The 25,573-nt window shown below is 41.9% G+C and overlaps 1 protein-coding gene across 1 annotated transcript in view; it reads right to left on the bottom strand.

Annotated features, from left to right (window-relative positions):
• Window positions 1-359: 359 nt before the first annotated feature.
• The window catches only part of ulk3 (unc-51 like kinase 3), a 51,121-nt gene continuing 25,907 nt past the window's right edge, over window positions 360-25,573 (bottom strand). Inside the window, exons 14-15 of the mRNA XM_022241743.2 lie at window positions 5,079-5,145; window positions 360-2,461 (exon numbers count right to left, since the gene is read on the bottom strand). Coding sequence (XP_022097435.2) covers window positions 5,129-5,145 — 17 coding nt within the window. The 3' untranslated portion in view covers window positions 360-2,461; window positions 5,079-5,128. The remainder of the gene's footprint in view (window positions 2,462-5,078; window positions 5,146-25,573) is intronic.

Here is a 25,573-nt window from a genome sequence, read left to right as displayed (position 1 = left end):
CGCCCGAGTATGAACGACACTTCTGGGAGATTAAACACTGTGAAACTCTGGCATATGAAGGCATGGCTGAATTATGCTACAATTAGCACTGGCAGATCCACTCACCACGTACAGTGATCACAAGGATGAGTCGAATTCACATGCAGTATAACTGAGGGCTCGGTCTAATGCATATCACCTCATACTATTCGTTATTTGTCGACCTTTGGGGGCACGAAAATGTCCAATCTTCACCTTTTTAAAAACACTGCTTAATTATGATCATGCACATAAGTATTCAAATTTTACATTGTTAAAAGAGGGCTTGTCCCGCGGTCTTTTCTCTTTTTCTTTTATTAATCAGGAAACTTGACACAAGCTCTGAAAAACTACTGTAATTGCTTTTTTTATTTTCTTTCCCTTTTCAGGAAAATCATGGTTTGACAAAAAATGCTTTTTAAAAGCTGACTGCACAAACGAAACAAAATTCCTGCTTTAACCAATATAAACAATCTTTAAGTGAAAGAGAAGGCAATTTACAGATGCAAATAAATAAACTTTACATATATAACAAAATCAGATATATCAATTACACTTAGTTTTACTGTTCTGTGAGTTATTTAATTACTGCTTACGAGATGAAACTTTTTTCTGATTTGTTTTTGAAAAGTACCCTCTCACCTAAAGAAACCCCACAATTTATCCAGATAAAGCCTTCCAGGCCTTGTAATAAACCCTACGGTGTTACTCGTGGGGTTATAATATCCCCACGTGCGCTGGGTCAGAGAAAATGATTTGAAGAGTCTTCTAGAATCTACGCGTGTAATTCTAACTTAGAGTTTGCTTTTTCAGGAAAAAGCACCTTTCCAATGATCACGTTAGTAACTGGTTGATTACAGAGTCATATCAATTACACTCCAAACGGACAGCCATTACGGGGCTTATTCAACGTGCGGCATGACGTCAACGTTCCGCGAAACGTACCATGCCCACGCACCGCGGAGGCAACCGAGCTCCGACATCATCAAGTGCCCACTAGGAGAAATTCATCCCCGTCCATCAACAAATTGTCCGCGGTGCCGTCGACGACGGGGTTAAACCGTGGTTAAACAATCTACCAGGACTGTCTCCGCGCGTTACGTTGTTAAAGAGCCAGCATCACAACTTCATCTTCAGAACAACCGGGCAATGGGACTGCCCGATAATGTGAAATCAGACGTGACAAAGACTCGGTTCGCTAGCTGGCTCCATGGTTTTATTTAAATGCTAGGGGGGGGATCTGCACAAACATGGCGATAAATAAAATATCAGTCCATATCAACATCTTTGAAGATGGCTGATTGAGTGTCCTTTCTTTGTTCATCTTCACAGTTATCCCTATTTGGTACATCGGACAAAAATGTTTTACATTGGCCAGGCCACCCGTGACTCCCTCAAAGGACATAGAAATCAGGGGCGGATAGCATGGGGCACCCCCCGTTTCACAAAAAATAACAAATAAAAAAGAAAAGGGGACGGGGAAAAGAAAAAAAGAGGTGCCATACTGCCTGAAATTGCACCACAGATCGCCTAGAATCTAAACTGGCTCCGGACCCCACGTCGTATGGGCAGTTTACCATTACTTCTTTATTTCACTCCCACCCTCTTTTGGAAAATCTCGGATCACGCCCCCCCCTTGGGAAAATCCTTGATCTGCCCTTGGAGATGGATCCATTGATTTCGTATGTACATTTTTTCCTATTAGCTTCAACATACTAGCACTCTAGGTTCATCAATTATACGTATTCAGATGATATCTACATCGTTAATTTTAATTAGAGCAACATTACAAAATGCGGAGCATGCTAGAAAGGTGATTTTAATGAAGAAGTGATGTGAATTCATTACTGGTTAGTTTGGGTACATTTTGACCAACTCGTAGGAGGATTTATCCCAGATAAATGCTGGCAGAGTTTCTCGGCACATTGTAGAGAGAGAGACTGGAGCTATACCAAGCTTTGGTGACAACTTATGCAGTAAAAGCTACTCTCAGAAAATGGACTTTCATGCAGTTACAAGACCATGTCCATTCTTGCACGGCCATACCTTCTGATGTGGCCCTGTGAGATTGGTTTCAGCAGATATGCAATATTACTGGAATGACAAACCTAATGAACCACTGTTCCTCCGAAGCTGTGGGGGGGAAGGCATTTTGGCATCACTCCTACCCAACCCGAGAACCAGGTTGCAGATTGCCTCCATTGCTCCTCCCCCCCCCCAATCAATGGGTTTGCAGTTGTGTGCTCACACCTACACCTGGCAATGGGAATCAATAACACAACCATTAGGGTGCTACATGCCGGGAGCAGTAAGCCAGTAATGTCTACTTAATAATCAACCACGATGAGGTTCGTTGTCTTTCCCTGTTGTTGATGCATTTCTTGTAGCTGGAACAAATCTAAGGATGAACGTGTGGCACTGTAGATCATAAGCCTGTTGAAATCTGTGTGGAGAGGACCATAAGAAACTAAAAGTTAGTTTGCAGAAAGAGATACAGTAGAAGACTGTAAAAGGTCTGGGGAAATCAGTGGAGTTTAATGACTGAAAGCAGAAGAAATGCCGGCTCGACCTGAGACAAGGACCTGCATGTAGGGCAAATTATACACAGACTGAATCAAAAGTGGGGCTAGACTACAAAATAGGCTGCAGCTTGCTGTGCTGTTACAAATTACAATGGAACAGCTCAAGCAAGTTAATGCACATCTTCTGTCAACTCAGCTGCGCAAAATGACCGTGGAGATGGAATTCGAGCTAGGTACGCGTACCTGTATACTGCATCTTCAATTCCATAGCAAATTCAGACATGCTCGTGTTTTCAATCCTGAAATTAATAGTATCCCCAAGTATGTAAAAGACAACAGGATTCTATATGATTTCCACTACACCTCGAGGGTTTAGGGGTAGCTAAACATGCAGCTGCATTCTTTCAACTGAGAGAAATACAGATCGGGACATCTTTGGCGTGACACACCATACCATTAATATGGTAGGGCACTGAAAACAATGCATATCAATGCACTCAAGGAGGGTTGGTTAATGTGCGGTGGCTTGCTTGGCCCATTAGGCCACAATTCGTGAATTCTCATGACGTCTCCCAACCACTCTGCAATTTATGTATCTGCCAAGCAATTGACGTAGCTTGACATGGATCCACTGACGATGGTTGCGAGTGGCCAACATGCTAATGCTTATTTCTCACCCTTCGGGAATTCAAGTTCTGTCAACGGTTTGGTTAAACGGCCCGTCCATTGGGCTTTTATGCAATCCTTGAAAACTCACCTTCGCGTCCTGGTTATGTCTTATTTTTGATTTGGAATTTGGGCTTTTCAGTAGCTCGCCTCTGCTTTTAATGCTGATGCTGCCGAGGTTCATCTTAATGACCCAAACTATGTCATTCTGAGCAAAAAAAGGTTGCAGCTATTTCCGTGCAGAAAGTTGACAGAATTTTTGAATTTTTTTCCTGTCTTTAGTTTTCTTTCATTTGGTTATTCGTCGTTGTGTGAGAGCACAAATGGTAATCTAAGCCGAAAATAATATGTGGGATTATTTAAGGTTTCAACAATTTTAGGCTTAGGTTCACTGTGTCTGAATGTGGATGATCAAAAGGCCTCTCCAAGACAAGCTTGAAAACCAATGACTTTTCAATTTGTTTGTCATATTCCCCCTGATCGGCTCGCCGTTACTCATTTCCTTTATTCTAATTCTGTGCATTCTATGGTCATAGTATTGCCATTCGCACAATATTATCAACCATTTCCACACCCGTGTTCACTCTACGTCCACCGAGGAAGAGAGAGATTGATGTAAACAACCTTGCTTAGAGACAAAGGCCTATCTCCAAAATGTCTGTCACCTGTCTCAGGCTGGCACCTTTGCATTGAAAGGATCTCTGCGAGAAGCACAATGATAACCTACAAGACAGAGGTTGGATATTGGAGGGGGCCAGGTTGGATCGGGGAGAGGGTGAGTATGATGATGTTTTCACATCATGTAATTCACATTTAGAGCAGTAATTCAAAACCTGTGAGCACTTACTGATATGCTGGGATGTACATTTTTAGTCTAGATGTGGGGCATCATGGCCTTAGTAAACAGAGCCAGCGCATCAGAAAGTGTAATTTGATCTTGATAATTCATGGAAAGAATATGTTCCTGTAACACAGATAAGCTACCTCCTTGAATGTCCTACACGTTCTTGGTGATGCCTGCAACTCGCCAGGCGCCCGCCTCGGCAGCAATTCTGTTGAGGGAGCTTTTGAATGTATTTGTTCGCAAACAAGAAACCTTCTAGGCCTCGCTACTTGTATTTCCTCTGCCTGTTGCATCTGCAGACTAGACCGCCCCCCTGTTTGCCGACAAGCTCGTGGGGTATATTTGCATTTTGTGGCACCAAAATACCCACGCATCACAGAGAGACTCAATTATCTTTCACATTTTGCTGCAGCCTCCATCACAGAGAGACTCACTTATCTTTCACATTTTGCTGCAGCCTCCATTTTTTCACTTTCCTGGCTGTCTACTATGTAATCATATGTTTCTGTGTGTCATGACTGTGTGGGTGTACAAAGTTCATGAGGTACTGTATGACTAAGAGAGTTACGTCTGTGTAGATGCAGCGCACAGTTTCGCAATGAAATCAAGTTTTCAATTTGTCCAAACTAAAAACGAAGTTACTCCCAACTCTGAGCAAGCCAATCAGCTCTGAGTTTAATGACTGCCCATCCTGGTGCCAACTGGTTCTTGGTAGACAAAGACATGGAATCAGGGTTAATGGTTTGAGGCTCTACCCACGTGTGACTAATTGCATGGTATGCTGATCGATGGGGCGTAACACATCTGAAAAGACTCATATTTCCCCACATGCATTAAAAGAAGAATCCCAGCCAGGCTTTCATTGAGTGTCTGACCATCTGGGAAACATATCACAAGCTTTTGCCCTGACAGGTTATAAATAAATACACTCCCCCTGTAGTAACAGCTGCCTGTACCAAAACTGAAATGCTTGAAGACTGTCACTTACACTCACACAATGAATTCATCTTACACCACCAATCACTTACCCAAGAGCATGAACCATGGCTTGACCCAGATTGTGGGAGCTGATGGCTGATCACTGAATGGAACAGGCTTTAAAAAGAACAAGGCAGAGAATGCATCAGGAATGTGCAACACGGCATGAGCGATAACATGTTCATTAGCTGTAGTTCTCACTGACATTTAATCAAAAGGTGGCACATTTGAAAAAAATTATTAAAAAAAAAGCAATCTCTCAACGTGACAAAAGTCAAAGCCATGCCCACAGACGCAAAGCCATTACATGTAAACGGAAAGAAGCGAATATAAACAGAGACGAACATACACACAGATACCAGAAAACAAACTGATAAACAAGCAAACCACCAAACAAACAAAATGATCCAACCAACAGCCGCAAAATGTCAGATAGACAGGTTTGGTAGGACTGACAAGCAAAACTTTCCACAAGAAGTACCTTTGTCCAACCATCCCGCATTAACTTTCTTTATTTCAAATGCAGGGCTGCCTTGATGCCCAGAGTTTTTGCAGACTATCCACTGCAACTAATGTTTTTTTCATTTGATCATGAGATTCAGATGTAAAATTCCCTTACTCCCATTAGGCATTTTTCTTGTGGACGGGGATGAACTTACAAATATCCTGATTTCCCCCCTTCCCTGAAGCAGGGTTAAGGTGGGCTATCTGCACAGGGGTATCAAGATTAATTTGTGTGTATATCAGAAAATTGAGGGCACCAATGTTAAAGATTCTTTTGAAAGCTTACAAAAGTAATGGGACAAGTTCACCAAAATGTTAAGGAACGAATGAAGAGCAACAGGAGCTATGTCCTATCATGGACTCTGAACTGTTTCCATTGTTGGGTGAGGGTCCTTTGCCAAAAAAAGTTAAAGTGTAGAAAATGAGAGGGAAATGCAGGCGTGCGTGGGTTATGCCCAGCACAAACATCTTGGGGATAAGTTGATTTGATCCATGATCCAACCTGCCCATCCTCCCCCACCCATCAAAAAGGTGGAGAGGGATTTATCGTAACACATTTGTACCCATCTTTAATTGAGAGAAATTTGAGACATGATCTACACAGAAGTTAATACAAAATACTTCAAAGAAATTATCTTACAATTTTAGTGACAAGTAGTAGGGGTTTCTACTGTGGTATTTATTGTATTTCAAAAACAAGAAGACCTGAAGTGTGGGCCAAAATGTGACATGACAATTCTCCCATTGCGACTAAATTTCTCTGTAAAGCAACTTTGCCGTCACCAATTTATTTCTCATTTTGGAGCAGTAATGACATTCTGGGAGCAACTCCCACACCTTGCCAGACAGAAACCCCAGCGGGACATTTTTCGGGCTCCTCTGTTGTCGAGTCTGTTGACTCTGAATGCAAATTGATCTGGAAATGATTTGAATTTGGAGGAGTCCTCTCAGATGTAAAGAAAACAGCGGGCTGTTGACGGACACTCGTAATTCACCAGAGCTGGCACTAAGACAACATAGCTGCACCCCCGACCACTTGCGCCTAAAAGAGTTTTTTATCCATCAATCATGTGGGTGTAGAAGGGACTGTTTTTGCCTCAGGGCTCTCAGATTCTGGCATTGGCTTTGCTTTTTGTCTCCAAATGCAGACCAATGCAAAGCTTTGAAAACAGTTAACTTTTCAACATGCAAGCATATGCGCCGTAAGACTCTTCCCGATCCCCATTGCTTCAATCCTTGCTTTCTGTCTCCTCGTGACAGGTCTCCTGAAATTCTGCAGCAAATTACTTTGCCCCAAAACAACTGCTTCTTTTCAGCCATCACAACAGCAGATTCGTTGCTGGATGGTAAAACTGGTCTCACAGGCCAAAGATAATCATTAAATGAGCAGTCTCCGAGCATACCAAAAAACCTTTGACAGAGACAGTCCTTTATAGTCATGTTCCATCCACTGCATGTTCAATCCTGTTCCTTCAACACTTGACTTGTGATTAACTTGTGGATTACAAGTCTGGTAAATTCAAACCTTGAAAATAAGATGACAGGGATCTTCAGTCACTGTGTACATGTAATTCAGTTTACAAAGGAACTTCAAACTTCAATATTTTCAACTGATATAAACCACTATACTACTGCTATAAATGCTTGCTCTGCGATGCAAGAAATGCACCCTTTCTCTTCCATGACATTAGCGGTGCCATCAAAGAGACAAAGTACACAAGTCGTGATCTGAAATATCTTGACTAGTGATGTTCACAAGGGGTTGGGGAGTTAAGCAGGTCAGCAATTGTGCATCATGACGCAAGCTAGCCTCCGTGCTGAGCCACTGATACACGGCCTCCCAAAGGCTGTGGTATTTTCACAGTACTCCAAGACCGGTTGACCGGTTGCCACTTATTGGCAGAGCTAGTCACTTATTAACTGTGGGTCATCACCAGTGCGCAGGGAGTGGAGAGGGCCTGCTCTGCATACGGATAGACAAGATCTAAACGCCCAGCATACTGCAAGATTTTCAGTCCATGTCCTGCCCCTGCATTCCAAGGGACATTATCCAAGACTGATATTTGCAGAAGGCACGTTGTAAAATTCAGAGTCTGTCCCAGGGGAAAAAATGACAAGCTCTTCTGTATAACCACCTGTGCTCGTCGAATGCTCTATCGTACCTTTGGCAAGGTGCCATCGGTTAAGAATTACCATAAAATGGGGAATGAAACTCTACACTTGCTGGAGTCTTACAATTATGCCAAAACACTGGTATGTCTATAAACTTCCCCAAGGCATCTGAATATATGTATCTATGATACTTCCTGTTTACAAACTTATGAAAGGCAAGTTTTGTAACAAATAAAAATCAAGGGTATGGCAACATGAGTTAGTAATGGACAAAATTCAGTCAGCCGAAAAACAACACTTACATACTCTTTATTTCAAGAACCACAAATGTTCCCAGATCAAAGAAGATCGGGGGAGGGGGGGGTGCTAACAGAAATTGAAATCACCAGTCTTGGCCTATACAACTACATGCCCCTCGTCCTTCTTTTGATGTTTACAAAGAGGGGGTGATGAGATCTTGTGCATTGTGCTCAAAGTCTGTGCAGGTAACTCCACCATGAATCCATTTCGATACAAGTGGGAATCACCATGTATACGATGCCGGGGAGGGAAGGGGCCTTTTCTAAAGGCCATGTTGAGAACATGCTTCCACTAGACCCATGGTCATTTCTTATGACGGCTTAAGCTATAATTGCTTCTTCATTTGAATGTTGTTTCTCTGTTTTCTGTTCTGTCTTCTTCCTTTAATGTGCATGATATATGAATTGTACTTTATTTATGGGTAATTCCAGAAATTAGAGGTCCAAAAGTGTGACATTTTTGTGTCCCTGTTTCATCTGACCTTTGTTATTTGACAAGGAAATATCACCAGAATTGATTTCAAGCTACTACTACTTGTTTGTCAGGTACTTTGCATTAATTCACCACTCTTGAAAATAAGAAAATGTGTTCTGAAATTACAAAATCATATGTCAGATTTGACAGGGACATGAAAAAAAATGGACCCCCAATTTCTGGAATTACCCTTCTAAGGCTGGATATAAATACATGTTCCTGCAAACATGCGCTCAGCAAGTGCTTGTGACTCATGAAGACACGTATCCAGACATGTTTTGTGAAACTCTTTCCTCTCATGTATAAAGTATTTAATGCCTCCTTTTTGTTTGTCTGACACAGTGTACTCTTTTAGGCCTTTCAAACTGACCATGGTTGTCATGACTCGAGAGAAGTGCCTCTGTGATATTAATTCAAAAAGGCAATTTAAGACGCCACCAAAAAAGCTGGCAAATTTTGCTGTTGAAATAAGTGTAACATCAGATGTCACATTTGATGTCAAACTTTTTGCATTTCTTTCGGATGAACTCAATTTAACATTATGAAATCCACTCACGGAGTTGGGATACTATATGAATAATCCTATGACAATGAAATCACACAGATCCAAGTGGTGTGGTGCTTTTTTCCTAGGGTTGGAGGGAACGGTGGGAGAATGACGACCTGATTTATTTGAGACTACTGACGCTCTTCCTATCCAGTGAATTTGCTATTACCCTTTAGGAATGAAACGTACCGCCAAATGCTTTTGTACCACACCTGTTTTGTCTTTTTCACTAAATTACACGTTACATTACAATCAACCATGGGATCTTGCTGCAAGTTGGTTCTGAGTTTCTCTCATTCATGGACTTGTGCACATACAAAGGCACTTGTGTTGTACATGAGACACTAAATACACAAAAAGTCAATATTGAATATAACATTACCAGAACGGTTACATAATGATGAAATCGCTACATGAAGTCAACGATTGCAAGTCATCTTGCCTTGCAAGTTTCCATTTCACCAACAGTCTGCACCACTAGCTGTCACCTAGTTTTTTTTACCCGTTCTTTGACTGGTATTGACCGTAGAAATTCAAGGGTAAAACCTCCGCAGAAGCTCTGAGACTAAAAAGGCTTGGATTACAAAGCCACTCACACTTTCTTCTCCATGTTGGGAAAAACTCTGCTCTTGTTATTTCTGATGTCAACTATAGCTGGATCAGTTGGCGGTCCCCTGGTGCCTTAAATCAAACCCTGCACCTAAGCATGGCCATTTTACTGCCATTTCAGCTTCACAGCCAAAGCATCTCGGTTGATAAATTGGACCGTTTCTTAGGGGCCTGGTGAGCTTTTTCTGCGGCCCTGGACAATATGAATAATTAACGAGTGCCAGATAGACATGAAGAGAAGGCTCCTATGAAGAGGCTGCTGCTCCTGGACATTGCCGAGGAGACCTACATGCACATTGAACATGTATTTGTACAGCATGCAGTGACGTATCCAGAAATCTATGGCTGGTAGGGGCAACTCCCCCCCCCCAGCAATTTATAAGTACATAGTTGAAAGCACCAACAATTAGAAAAGATACTAGCACCTTCCGTTTGGTTTGACGATATGATTACAGCTGCTGACACAATGTCTGCTGCTGAGGCATACTTGGCACTAAAATGGAGGCACAATTAATACACATCTCTGGCACGCTGTGAAAGTATTCCCATAGTTACATGTAAGTTGCAAAGTTTGCACATATTTCAACACCACCCCCCCTAAATTCTGCTGTGAAGGCTTCTTGTGCCAACTTTGCAGAGTTGAATTTCCACTCAGATTGAGTTTGATCCTGCCTTTAGTACTCATGGTGGGTGACCTCTCTGACTAAACACAGACTGCATACATGCAGACTGAAAAATTTATCTGCTGGATGTTTAAACTGAAGACCTCAGAAAGACAGATGTTTGAACAGGCTTCCTTTCTGCATTGTCAGAAAGATAATGTGTGGTCAGTTCTGATGGAAATGCACTCAAAGGTATTCAAGATTCAAGAGCTACATGTAAATGTAAATGTTAGCATGACTAGTGGGACAGGGAGGTGGGTGGAGACATTCCTGTGAAACTGCAGAGAATTCAACAGGAAGTGGGAGCTGACCAAACCAAAGACATACCCACAGAGATCAGCTGAGTACACAGGTCGTGGTGGGCAGGTAACACCTAGCTATATGTATGCACACAGACAGAGCCTACATAATGATGTGCAAGACATGGGGGGGGGGAGATAGCAGGTGCATCTGTGACACACCCCATTCAGAGAAACAGTGATAGCACTGACAAGCTGGACCACCAGGAGGATTAACAACCAGGCAGCAACACCATTAGATGAAAGAGGTACAGTAAAGTGTCCCGAGGGAGGGATGAAGTGTTCTGTAGGCGTGGCTTTTGTTCCAAGGGCCTTGTGCACCAGTGCTCCATGGGCCCTACTCTGCCCCAGTTACCAGCACAATTTCAGTGCACTGGAAAACATGTGGACCTCGCACTGCATGTTAGGGTTACTTAAGCGGACTGAGCTATCACACTAGCTAGTTTAAATCAAGCTTTTCCACAATCAAGAATTCATGAGGAAATAAAACTGTGTTTTGTTACAGAGTGACTGTAGCAGCTAGCATTTTTGTAGGTCCACAAATTTCTTGTAGGTACAGTTGTGACCATTGGATAATCTTGCCATATACCAGTTATATGTGCGTCATTTTTGGTTGGGAAATGTGCGAATATCCAAATTGCAAAGCTAAAAGCCAGTACATCCTGGTTGATAAAAGCAAGCTTCTAAATGCACAATAGCATAATGATAGCCAAACACATTGCATGTATGAGAGAACTAACCAAAATGCCCAGAGTTGCAGATAAAATTGGTTGGAATGCTGATTAAAGGGAATCCGAAGTATGTTGCAGCCAATGGCGAAAAAAAAAATGAAACTCAAATTTTAATATTAAATAAAATCCAACTATCAAATTAGTGTGTCGTGGTCACTGTCAAAGGTGATGTAGTACCAGCTACTTCAATCCAAAATTACATCAAATAAGACGAGGAAGAATATAAATGAATTGTGTGTGTAATTCGGAGGGCACTACAGTCTGTCTCGAAGCTTGGCAATGTGCCAGGAAAGCAGTAGGCAATAGATTAATTAGCCCGAGAACTGGGTCCCACCCCCTCCACAGTCCAGTGCTGTTTTCTATATAAGGTACAATGCAAGAAATACATGTACACGTATGAGCAATTTTTTGGTACAGTACACCATGTACACTGACCAAGAGGAGAACAGGGGGCCAGCTTTACAGTACTTCACATTTAAAACACATGCTTCAGAGTGTCTTTCCTCTCATGTTTGTCAGGGGATGGTGTGATCTTTTGCATATATTATCCCTTGCACTGCATGAGACTTACACGTATGACCCTTCTAAACACCTGCTATGATCAAATCAGGATCAAACCTGGATCAAGTTAAAAATAGCTGATTTTACAATAACAATTGCAGATTTTTCTTTTCCTTTCCTCAATCAAACCCATCTTTCCTTTGATGGGGGTTAACGTTGACCCGAGTCCTCTTTCCAGAGGTGTGGACCCAACATTTCCAAAAAGAGAAGGAGTCGAACATGAACTCAAAAATACAAGCAGGTCCTATTGGTAGTACTAATTTTTGTCTTTAAAGTGATTAATTATACTGTTGATAACAAAAGAAAAGGTGTCTCTCCCATTCCCGCCCACCAAAAAAAGAAGAAAACATGGGGGTGGGGGTGCACTCCCTCTGAATCTGCCACTATCTCCCTATAAGAGTCCCCATGGACATACTTGACAGCGATGCCTTGAATTTTACATGTAGGTAAATTTGTAGACCTAAGCAACTGTGCATGGAGAAGACTGAACAATTAGTTAGAAGATAATCATGCAGGTGCATGACATTTTCTTGAGTTGCTTACGTAGACCCCCCCCCAAAAAAAAGAAAGACAGGATGACTTTATAAAAGCAGCAAGACTAAAACAAGATATCCTCCAATATGACCACTTATACTTTGATATGCGATAATCTTCCTTGGGTATTATCAGCCTGTGGGGATATTCCTCATCAGGGAGCTACACTCAAGATTAGACTGATCAAGAACTACATGTTTGCCACAGAAAAGCACAAACATGCGTCATTACTGTGAAAGATGAGGAACGGATTTACTTGGCATTAAGTTGTTTTCTCTGCAGCTGGCACTGAATTATCTTGAACTCTCTTTTCCCATACTGGCTTGATGAAAGGCAGTTGTGTAGGATGGAAAGCCAGTTTGCTCTTTATAGACTTAGAACAACAAGCACTGAGGGACTGGCCATACGTACGTGTATGTAAGGCAATCTCTACCTGTTCTTTCAAAGTGAAATCAGAATTCACCAATTAGGAAAAGCAACCATTTGGCCTTTCACATTTGTCAATTACAATACGATCTTGAAGGATGATCAACTGTTTTCCTTTGTTTGAGTTTCTTTTACTCTTTGCTGTGGTGCCCATGTATGTTTATTATATAGTCTGGTTCACGAAGGTTTACATTCTTTGTACCTGCTTAAAAATCAACAGGTTTAAACAGCAGGGAGAAATTTTTGAAACAGGAACTCGGCACGGCGAACACTGGATGAGTGGATGGCACAGCAGAGAGTGACACACTCCCTACAATTACCATGCAAATACAATTAGTACGAGTTTGTAATGAACTCTGCAATTACTCAGATTCAATAAGCCCCACCTGATGGTCTGTGTCCAACACGGGCTTGCCCACTGTACACTGTCCATCGACAGCCCTTTCTAACAGCGAGACAAGTGACAGAGACAGCTCATGAATAAGTCAGGCCACTAGGACCGGCCCTTATCTCCTTGTTCAAACAGGGTCTCCTGGGTACCAATATGATGACCATGGATGACCATTTTGTGTCCAGCATACACATTAACAACACTGGAGCAATCTGAAGAATATATAGGCCTAGAAGATGGAAAATGGAAGGGGAGGGGAGATAGAGATATTTTGCCGACTGATATGATTTGCATTCCGATCGGGGAAGATCGTAAATCTGTTCCTGACCGCAAATGAGCTCAGACACTGAGGCAATTAGTTTCAGGGATCAGGATTTTCCTGTCCGTTTTATTGATTTTCAATTGGGACTGTCCTCACTAGGGAAAACTCAGTATCCATTAGTGAATGCTGGCAAAAGCATGCACACCTGATTGAGACTGAATAACAACTTCAAGAAATAGATTCTGAATTGTGGATTGGCCATCTGGCACACAGGAAGCAGAACCGACTTTAAGGAACAAGCTTCTGTTACCAAATTTTAGTGTAAAGAAATATGGGCACCTTAAGCGAGCACATGTACACATGCGTACATGTATACAATGAACTTCTCTCATTGGAAAAAGTCCTCAATTCTTCATCCGCTGGAAAAGCTGACAATGGTTAACGTCAGACTGTCTTGCTCAATGGGTGGATCCAGCAGCAAATATTGGGGGAGGTGGATTTTTTTTGGTTTTGACAATTGGCAAATTCTCAATGTAACCTTGTATGACCCTTCGTAGGGGTAAGACAAATTTCATGGGCTTTTGATATGCATTGAGAAAGAAGAATAGTGAAATACTGTCCAAAATCATCCTTTTCCCTTCATCAAAAAACAAAAGCATGAATGTTAACGGGGGATGGCCCCTGTCCAGCATGGAATGATTCTCACAAATGATTTGATTTCATAGAAGGCTAACAGAGCTGCATGAGCTGAATTTACAATCTTACATCTACATGGGCCTACATGAGTTCATACATTTTTGGGCCCCATTCTCAAACCCACTACTCTATGCCAACCGACTTCATATGCTTTAGTGATGTTTAGGAACACATCATTCATAAAAACCAAGGTTACGTGTCTTTCTATAATGACGCTATTTTCTCTTCTACTGTGACCCCTCCTCAATTTTTATAATCATGGTTTCACTGAGGAAACAATTGAGCAACTTCAAGCAGTCAATTTTGGGGAGGCAACAAAATTTTTTTTCACCCCCATAGAATTCTTGTTTTCACACTCCTGCATGTACACTGTATAAGCTGCATTTTTATGAAAAATGGAATAGCAATACAGAAACTGCCTTCCTTAGGGTCTAAAATTCTGTTTTGAAAATTCCCTACCCAACTATCCGTAATTCCCAAATCACAAATTTGATTGAGCCTACAATCTCCAATGCAAATGGACACTCCCAAATCACAAATTTGATTGAGCCGACAATCTTCAATGCAAATGGACACCCAACAGAATTTGTAAGAGTACCCACAAATCTCTTTGTTAAATCTGAAACCATGCTGCTTTGTCCCGTTAATAAAGGCCATACATAAAGGCGTCATTAAAAGAAATTGACAGCGTTTCTGCCGAGTGTTGACATACAATATTAAATTGTGCCAGAAGAAGAGTCAGTGAACTCGCGTGACTGCTTGATATTGAGCTTTTCCGCCGTTAAAATGAGTTTCAGAAGCAAACCTACGGTTCGTCACTTGTGCTTGATGATCAAAGGCTACTGCAAAACTTTCATAAACTTAGTTAAATAGGAGTTATCAATGACAAATATGGCCAACATACTTCAAATATTATCCATGAAGAACTGCCCTGCTTGATCAGAACGCAAATGACAGCAGTAAACTGAGTACTGCCTCAATCCCTCGGATACAGCTTGGTAAGAGACCTGATCGTGCCAAGAGGTGACTTTCTGTCGTGCACTCTGACCTCTAGTCTGGTCAGCGAATGTAAGTATTTGGGGGAGAGTACACTTGGGCACTCTCTGGGTAAAGTTTATTGTACATGTCCCCTTTTGTGGAAATAGTTAAGCCCAGAAGTTTCCACCAATAGTACTACCTCCATCATTTCGGAACTCGGCTTTTGTTACGCTGGGCGCATGTTATCTAATAGTCTTTCCAGCAAGCAGCTTCTTGGCAGTCAGTAGCTTTTTTGGTAGCCTCTTGGCTTTTTGTCTCTTACAGCAGCATTGGCAAAAGCCATTGTTCTGCAACTTAGGCGTGACTTAGTAAAATTACAAATCCAGGTGCTGTACAAAAGTTACTAAGGAGTTATTTTGCCAAACGGAAGGTACAATGTGTGATTTGGGTGTGTGAGGGTGTTGGATGAATCGAGGTAGGGCAGACCAGATCAGATCTGGATAGAAGATAGGCATATGATTGCTTGAATGTCAGCTACCAGGGGAGTAGCAAGGTACAGCAGGCTTTTTTCCCTCAGCGATGCATCTGAAGACAGCACTTCAAAATAAGTTCTTGGTTTGTCAAGATTTTGCGAACACTTTGGCTATGTATAACACACCAAAGAAAGAATTTAGCAGTACATGTACTCTGAACCCAGCAACCATAAGTGTTAATTTGGAACTTATTTTATAAGAGTTTGAAACACTGAATAAGTCTAGTCATGGAATTGACATAAAGTGGGTTAATTTAAGATGTTGCCAGTATCAATGCTGGATAAGGTTAAATTATGGATTACACACTGACATTTTAAAAAATTTACTGAGTTTTGTGGCGAGAAATAGTTGTTGGAGGAGCTATTGAACGTAAAGTGTTCTTTGATTATTACAAATAGTTATTTTGTTTTTTGGAATATGGTTAAATGTTTAAATTATTAGATGGTTTGCAGTTGAGGGACCAAATTTAAACCCAAGATACTGAGATTGATTGGGGCTCAGGCTACTCAGACCAAGGATGATCTAACCCAGAGCTACACAAAGGGGCCGTAGGACACCTGGAACCGGTGGTGTTTCCAAGGATCGCGTCAGATTCCAACCAGTTGCTGTCCCTTTATCCTTATTAGCTGCATCCAGCTCCCTTGCTACAAAGAGTTAGAACTTAGACTTGTAGTAAGACAAGTTTTATATTAATTTTGTATGCAAAGTCAACTTAATAAAAGCCAGCAGGTTTCATAAACGATAATTGAGAAAGTGGAGATTTATGTATGTTCTTTGATCGGCCGAACATTACACATTAATGAAATAGCTGTAAATATTTGTAAATTTACGTGAATAGACTCTTGAGAACTAAGCAGAAAGTCTCTTGTGTTTCCGTTTGTTGTTGGGTTGTAAATATATTTGGTTACAGACAGAAGGGACACACAGTTCTGGGAAACATCCAACACTCTGTCTTTACTTGATTGAGAGCTTGACCCATCAGAAGCAAAGGGAGAATTAACTGCATAGCGATTTCCCTACTGTGAAGCAATGATGAACCCATATGATAAGACTGAGTCTTCAGAATGTAGGAAAGGGAGCACCAAGTGGGCATACTACCAATATCCTGAAACATTTCAGTCTGACCAGTCTGCGTGGTTCCCTAGTACTAGTAGAAACAGTGTTAAATATGCTGGTTACTTGAAAGACACTCCATGTGCTGGTGTCCATAAGCAAGGTACCATCTGGCAATGATTTCCCTTAATCACAAGGTGTACAATCTCACACCTGGGAAGTTCCCTCTAAGAAAGGTAATGCCAAGGCAGTGGAAAAGGCAAACTGGGTGATTTAAACTGCACAATAAGCAGGGCCACATGCATGACCTTTTCTTCTGAAGTGCACTATCAGTAATCAAGGGCCAACTGCAAAGAAACTGTGTGGCGGGTAATTAAATTATCTCAGCCGACCCACAAAATAGAAAACAAACCTCAAATTGGCTAAAAAAGAAACTGTTCAAAGCAAATCCTCAAGACTCAACTGATGGCCAAAATTGTGATCCTCCCTTGCCTTCCCAAAATTCCTCGCCTGTTGAATTTAATCTCATCGCCAGGCCCGAGTCCCGCACACTTTCAAAGTTGATTGCAAATTGTTGACCTGCGGGGCAAACTCCTAGGATGCATTGACCAGAATCTAATTACTTGACCATTTTCTCTCTTCCCCTAGAATCAATGATTTGGTTCTTTTAAGCCACCTCCTGAGTTTATGAAGTTGCTGCAGGTGGTAGTTGCAGTTGCCCAGAGCTTAACCAAACAATTCCGCCAGTTGCTGAGGCACTCTATGTAATTTTCTTTCCTTCATCTCATAAGCTTTTTCTCTATGATAAAACGTCAAATGCTGAAAGGGTTTACTTCAAAACTGACACATTTTCTTCTACTATTTCTATGACATCTTGAGATCATCTGTTGCAATTTTCCAGCTTTTCCTGGCTTCTTGTATGAAAAGCAGAGCCAAAAGAGGCAGGTCAATAAATGTGACTACTAAAAATGCTAAACACATGTACCATCTATCATGGGAGTACTGTAGATAATCTGCTCTTGTCACGGTTCAGCAAAACGTTGGAAATGGACTCCTGAATAAATTACCGTCTATTATAAATAATGTATTTTCTATCCGGCCAAAGAATAAATATTTGATACGATCCAAACAACTCATAGTGGACAGTCACTTCATGCAGGATTTTATGGGAATTTCTTATTTTACAAAGCTGCGAGTTGAAACTGAACTTATCCACTGCGGACAGAAATGGAGTTACAGCTTCCTCCCCCAAATTTCCACCTACAGGACGAGTGCACTCTTATCAAGCTTGTCGTTTGAAGGAACACCATGGGGAGTCAGTTTGGTCATGGGTTTGTAGCTCCGTGGTTTGATACAGTGGTGCTTTCCTTGCAGTGCGCATCCCCAACCCGGGTTCATAATCCCACATCCAGGCTGACATACATGTACATACAGAGTGGATATTCAGTCCACTCCCTACAGAATATCATGGATTACTGCTGGGACACGCATGTGCGTGTATGCCAAAGGTTTTACTAAGCATTTCTCGACTGTCTATTTATTCCTTACAAATTTTTTTCAGGCTTGCGAGCTACAGAGCCATGCATGCACTTTGGAGGAATCCTTGGCTCCATTTAATACTCAAAATAAACAATTAACTTTGCAATAAATTTTAAAGAAAATGATGAGAAAACAGTCTGAGGAAAGATCCTAACGGTTCCCTTAACAAGCATTAACGAGCCCCTACTAAAATGCAATCAAACATGTTTGATTCGGGACTTGCAGAACCGATTGAAGTATTAAAAATCCAATCAGCCTGGTCAGGGCCAGGCGTACGGTATGTTCCCCCAGGCAACAAGGAGACAGATCTTTTGGTTTACTGCTGGCTGGCAAACTGGAGGAGAGATAACTTAAGGTAGCTCTTTCATTCTTAATTTTTTTTTTTTTGAGGTGACACGAATCGACAAGCAGGAATGACGGTAAGATGTGCTCTTGACAGCAAATGCACTCTAAAAAGTTGGTGTGCACGTGTGAAGGGAGGATATGATGGCATCAATCTGTGATTTCCAGCACACTTTTACCAAGTCGTGTTGTAAATTTACATCAGGAAGTTGCCAGTACTGAAATTCAGAGAACAGTTGACGGTGATGATGTGGATGGAACACACTGTATGTGGTGATGGTGGTGATCATGGTGGTGAAGGTGATCAAGTACAAATAGGGTCGAGATGTGGTGATGGTGAAGGCTGATGTGATCAAGGTTGTGATGATGAATGTGAGTGGATGGCGATGATGGTGATGGTGCATGCAAGTGGTTTTTGTTGGTGAAAATGGTGATGATTGTCGAGATCGTGGTGTCGATTGTTGTTTGTATTCGGTTATGGTGGTGATAATGGTAATGCCAGTGGTGATAGTGATAATTGTGGTCATGGTGGTGAATGTATGCAGTTGTATTGCGATGACAAAGATAGTGCTGATGGTGATGATCACTGTGGTGATGGTGGTTAAGTACATTTGTATGTGCATAGTTAAGGAGGAGATATGGTGATGGTGGTGAAAACTATGATCAAGGTGGCGGCAATGGTGAGAGTGGTGATGAGGGATTGTGATAATGCCGATGATAGCGCTGAGGTGATGGTTATCATAGTTGTAATCATGGTGGTGACAATGGTGACAGTGACAGTGAAAGTGGTGATAATGGTGATGGTACTGAAGCTTATGATTTTTACTTGACCCCCATTGACTCAATTTAATTGAGCCAATTACCATCCAAGCACCTGACCAAAAAAGGAATCAAATGAGAGCTGAAGTGTCAGAGATACCAAGAGACTGCATGAAATTTGAGATGAAACAGAGAGGCAGAATTGTGTTGGACAAGCAGAAGTAATTGATATTACAGTCATTAGTATGGTAAGCGCCGATATTTTACAGGATGGTCGTTACGGGGGAGGGCTACTTTGGCAGGCTGTTGGGATCAAGCAGCTACTTCTAACCACTTGGCATGGAGCCGACTTAAATGAAAAATCTCTGCGGGTTCCAAAGTCCACATGACCAGGGCACATGTGCCCCGTGTGACAGCCTTTCTGCCATGTTTCAGGCAGACCTGTCCTATTCATCAAGTATTCACAATGTCTGCACGCAGTGCCTATAAAAGAAACAAGCTAAGCTTCTTGTCTCCGCCCATTCCATCCCCCTCTCTTTCAGGTTTCCCCCAGTTTAAAATGTACAGTGATTTTCATAAGTTGCAGACAAAACACAACTATGTATTGCATAAATCCTGTTTCAGAGGGTTTTTACTGTTTCAGATACAAAAATGTCAACCAAACAGAGGGGAAAATCCATACACCATCTTGAAAAACAAAACAAAACCAATTTTGGAAGAAAAAGGCCCCCTCATCTCTTTCAAAAAAAAATCCCAGACTAGACACATTCATTATTGTTTTTAAGTGGCTTACATTTTTTAAATTTAGAGGGCATGGCTTGAAATTTCAAAAATACAGAGGAACTACAGAGTACGAAGCTTGACAGACAATCATCAGATAAATCAATGTTTCACCACAGCTGAAGGTCGAAAAATGGTGCATGTCAATCCTTACAACTTAACTGACATGATTTTATTCAGGAGTGGAGTGGACTAGGATGTCTCATCTACCACATTTTGAACTGACAAAATTTTGATTATCTCCTCACTTTTTGGAAAACCCAAAAATGCAGATTTGAGGTTATTTTTCAAATTTTCAAACAGCCCATCTTGCTGAAACTGGCATTGCACCATTTTGTGTGCGAGGTTATAGGCATGCCCCCTTCAAATTCCCCCCCACACAATCTCTAACTAGATTTGGTCATATCCTTCAACTCCCAGACATGGATTTATGCCACTGCTGTCATGCCTGTGGTCGATTCTTGCCACAATTTCAATGTTGAGTAAGCATGGAGAAACCACAGAGGATACAGTTTGGCCAAAGCCTCTTTTACCTTAAAAATTACTAATGAGATTAGATCGAGTTTCTTCTTCACTGCATGAATAATTTAACCCTATTTCCCCAGCAGCAGTGTAACCAGGGTTCTCACTGTGGGGTGGGGTGGGGGGAGGGGTCGAGTGGTACAGGGGGCACAGGTCCCAGTGTTTTCTTAATAAAGGTACACCTATAATCTTTTAAGTAAAGTTTTAAGTAAAGCGGTGATGGTGATTGTTTTTTCTTAGGAGACGTGTGCCCCTTTAAAAGTCCCCCCCCCCACTCTCCTGTTTCTCAGGAGGTCTTCATATGTAGTTGGCACTTGTAATAACCAAGCTGTAAAACTGAATGACGGAAAGAGGCTAAATGGGATATATATGTGACATGTACGTGTACATGTAGGCCTAAATTTTTTCCGAAGGTTTCACCGTGACCACATCAGTACTCATCGTGCCTTACAAGTTGATTCCTCTTGAACTGAGGCCTTTGATTTTTTCCACAGCCAACACTGACCAACCAATCCTGGTGGAACCTCTAACAAAAGACCTCACCTGACTAATAACGAGGGTTATTCGTCTGCCTCTCAGTTCAGAGTTTAACTTTGCATTGTAAAAATTCCTCCTATGTCCTCAATTTGCAAAGGTTTTACCAACACCTTGGCAAAACAACACCCTTGTATGAAAAACAGAAAACTGAAGATCCAGTAATTTGATATTCTGAAAACATATCCAACAGCTCAAGAAAAAGGGAGCCGTGACGCATGTGCCCACTGACATTAAATGAATAACCTGGATTAGAATAAACACGCGACTCATACATGAATGTGCATGTAAAATTGGCTGGGTTTCTACATAAGTGCGGCACTGGTGCAATGCATGTGTGCCTGCACAGCCGCAATCGTTTAAACCAACCCTTTTCGGATCAGTTCCGTTGACTGATCCACAAATTAATGGCCTGGATTCCAGGGTAATCTGGCCCCCAAATTCCCAGGGGCCAGGGTGGATGTCACCATGCCATCAGAGAGCCTGGTTCGCCAGCCCCATCAGGCCTTCAGATGCCTCCCGAACTCCCCTCTGCACCCCCCTTCCCCCACCAAAAAAAAAAGAAAAGAAAACCAATAAAGCACTCGTCGCCTTGAAGGAAGGAGCAGTGGGGCGACTGATTATGCTAGAGCAGATGGGCGTCGCGCACAGCCAAGTACAATGCTAAAGCTGCAGAGACGGCAACTTTGAAGATGCAGACAGCTGGTTTGGCCTGCCGTTGTCAGCTGCACATACATGTACAAGGTACATCGGCTCAATTATGGTGTTGAAAACCACCCAGCAAAGTTAAAGGTATTGCCAGCATTTTCATTCAGGAGGAAGCTTAAATTTGTGAAGGTACAGAAAGTACAATAATACAAAGTGAAATGAAAGTGAAAGGTTATCAGGTTCCTTTTTTTTTCCTCTGGGAACATTTCAGGCAAGAAGTTTTAAGTAGCACGAGGCATTGCCCTTGCTTGCTGTTTCAGAAAAATGCTCAAAATCCTGCAGCCAAAACCCCCGTCCCTGGGTACAAGAAAAAATTGAGCTCTATTCAAATTGACATTATATTGCATTTGTCAGCTCGACGGAACTGCATGAAAAGGCTATGGCTGTCCACTAGGGCTGCTGTAGCATCCATCAGGGAAAAAAATTCTGGCTGCATGCATGACTGCAGTGGCTCAGTTAGTCTTGATGCAGGTCGTTTTTGGCAGAGGCACAACCTTTAATTGTATGTCCGGTATTTATGATCAATGCTCACGGACACACTGCTCCACTAAGGACGTCTTGAAAGCAAGACTATTTCTGAGTAGACCAATGGTAGTGTGTGTATGATGATGATGATGCAGGGATCATGGAGACCTGAGGGGGGAGGTTTTGATGCGCATGTTGTGGTTTCCAACCCGGAACCAGAACATAAATGACAAAGTAGAAAAGATGATGTTTTCCCGAAAGTTTCTGCTGTATGTGGTCACAATGTGACCATGGTGCCTCAAGCAACCTAAAACATGCCTCAAAAGTAACACAGTACAAATTTATCAAAGCATTATTAGCCGCAAGTTGAATGAGCACACAAACAGGGGAGGGGGTCTGTTTTGAATCAAGGTTTGCTGATGCTCCACTTTTCTACGCAGGCTCACCTTTTAACTCGCACGAGGACTGAAATTAGGGACTTCGAACTAAGAGGAAATAGGGCTGGCTTCATGGGTAGAATACTTTGAATGGTGATCCGGAGGTTCAAGGCTCCATCTCACTCTACTCACTTTTTGTCGCCACTTTAAGGGTCTTTTTTAAAAGATGAAGACTCTTTAAAGGCTTGGTGAAGTCTTTAGAGTACCAAAAAATTAGGGAACACATAATTTTGGCAACCCTATGGCAATGCATTATCATACTCAACTTAAATTTTTTTCATGCCTGTTTGTTCTGTATCTGGTGACATATCTGCCTGTCTGTTTATCCCATCTAAGTACAACCTTAGAATCCATCCAGGGTTTATTTGGATCAAATTCTTCAATCCTCAATGTGCCTATCACCTCACTAAGTGCTAACAAATGCCCTTTGAAAAACTGTTCAAGAAACTTTTTATTCTGAAACCAGAGGCCTGCGAATGTTTCTCCACCCTGAGGCGACACATATATGTAACACTGCAGGTTTATTGAGCAGTCTCTCAAACATTTTATGGGGTCACACCAGGGAAGTAACACATTATCTTGGTGTAAGCAACGACCTATTTACATCAAGTGAAAATTCCCTCCCCCATATAGGATGACGACAGAAAATCTGATCAAATTGGAATCCTGTAATCAGACACAACCTCTTGGAGGATCATGTTCTGATGTGAGGATACATGTTCAAATGTAATCAACAGGCTATTTGCCTGTCGTAGCTGCAGGAGAGCAAATCAGTCAGCGACTGATTTCATGTTACTCATTTAATTTACACAATGAGTAACTCTGTACATCCCTTTATGTGTCACTCAATCTGTGTGTTAATTGAAGAGTGTATTTGCCCAGAATATGAATATGAAAGTCCATCTCTAAACAGCATATCTGCGAATCAGTATGGTTCATCCCTCAATTTAAATCTTACATAGATCCCTTGAAAAATTACCATACTGAAAACTTCTGCTGTAAAGCTCCTAACTGCCCTCCCCCAAAAAAAGTACGGCTTAAAAGAGAGTCCAGACCAACACATGGCATTTACAAGTTGGGACTTTCTTATTATTACTGTGAATAGGAGTTGGCAAGGTACATACTGCCAGTCATTTTTGCCAAGGGTGACTTTAACTACGCCTTGACCAGCCATTTCAAGCCTGCATTTGTAATACATGTAATTAGTGCCCTGAGTTTGCCAATAATCCTCCAGGTGAGGCCGCACAGCACCACCTGGGTATAATGTACATGCAAACATCTTGGATAAAGCCAGTATCTTATTCATACTCAATGTGGTCCATGATGGTTCTTGACTCTTGAAAACAGCCACAAGGCAAAGGAATAAAAAAAACAGGGAACACAAAAGCTGGATATTAAAGTTGGTTAATAGGTTAAGCAAGAGTATAAATATCCATCAGCACACACCTGATTGCACTAATCTTCTCAACCCACTTTTTCCAGTTTTTATTTTGTATTTCGTGGTAACACTCAGTAGAAATCTAGACAGACAATCAAGCTATAAATTTGTAATCTTCATGTGGGGGGAGGGTATTTTTGATCAGTCTTTGAGGGTGTGATATATCACATATGTGATATGCTGGTATATGAAAAGTCATATGTACGAAATTGTCTGATTGGTTGGTTCTTTTAACAATGCCGACGGCAGCCATGCCAGGGCTCATTCTTTTGACAGCAATTAGCATGAATAGTTGAACTAGTCATAACTTATAGCTAACACAGTGGCAGGTTTTAACGCATCCCGGCATTTTTGTGGTCGGGCTCTTTTTTTCCACCAAGCTTCAACAAATACAAAGATTTAGATAAAGAAAATCATGAGAGTATGATGAGAAAGCCCTACATAAATCTTTTATCCGAAACTTCAAGGGAACCAGAACAGAGTCTCACAAAATGTCATGATTTCACCCTCGAGAATACAGCCATCCAAAACACTGGCTTGCTTTCACTGCTTGAGCATCAGGTGGCTCAATGGAAGAGACAGCTGCTCAATAACTGTCTCCCGTTACAACCTTGAGCCCGTAGCAATGAAATGCATCCACTGGCAGGCCTCCATAGAGAAGGCCCAGTTGCAATTAAACAAACCCCGGGTATGGGTAGATTATGGGTAGACTGAAAGCCACACGTTGTCGTCTTGTCGTCGCAATAAAAGGGAGTGGGAGTGATAAGTGCAAACATATTGGGCCGATGTGCGAACATTTTGTAGCGAGGCAATCATACATAATGCATGCATGAATATCCCCAGCTCAACTTGGCCTTGAGGAAGATGGGTCTGCATCTGTGATGCTGTGTGGCCTCCTCCTGCTTGTGAGACCTGGAGTCACTTGAAGTGAGCCTGTAAATTTACTGGCCCGTCAGTGTGCATTTCAGTTTGTGGGGGGGGGACCTGGACGGCTCTGTGTGCCGGCGCTATTAATGTAAGGGAAATTGCTTGCCAGAGACGATTCTTTGTTATTCCAAGCCATGAGATTCCGAGTAGCTGCTGAGAGCCTGGGCTTCAATATCCGACAGGAGGGTAGGGCGCCGGGTGCGACAAACTAGTCGGGATTGGATTCTAGGGTCAATTATTCTCTCCCAGGGTTTTGGAGAGCTGGGAATTTGAAGTGAATGATGGGCCTACTCAGTTGGCTTGACACATCCGCAGCCTGAGACACAAGAACAGCCCCTCTTGAAAGAGGTCTAACCTTGGGCTGCCATTAGGATTTCCACAAACTGCATCAGTGTGTGTGGGCATCCACTTGCCTCTATCCA

Source organism: Acanthaster planci, linkage group LG05 (assembly GCF_054643075.1).
Source record: "Acanthaster planci isolate LZ-2023a linkage group LG05, COTS_SCS, whole genome shotgun sequence".
Classification (NCBI taxonomy): Eukaryota; Metazoa; Echinodermata; class Asteroidea; order Valvatida; family Acanthasteridae; genus Acanthaster; species Acanthaster planci.
This window is presented reverse-complemented; position numbering and strand designations above follow the sequence as displayed.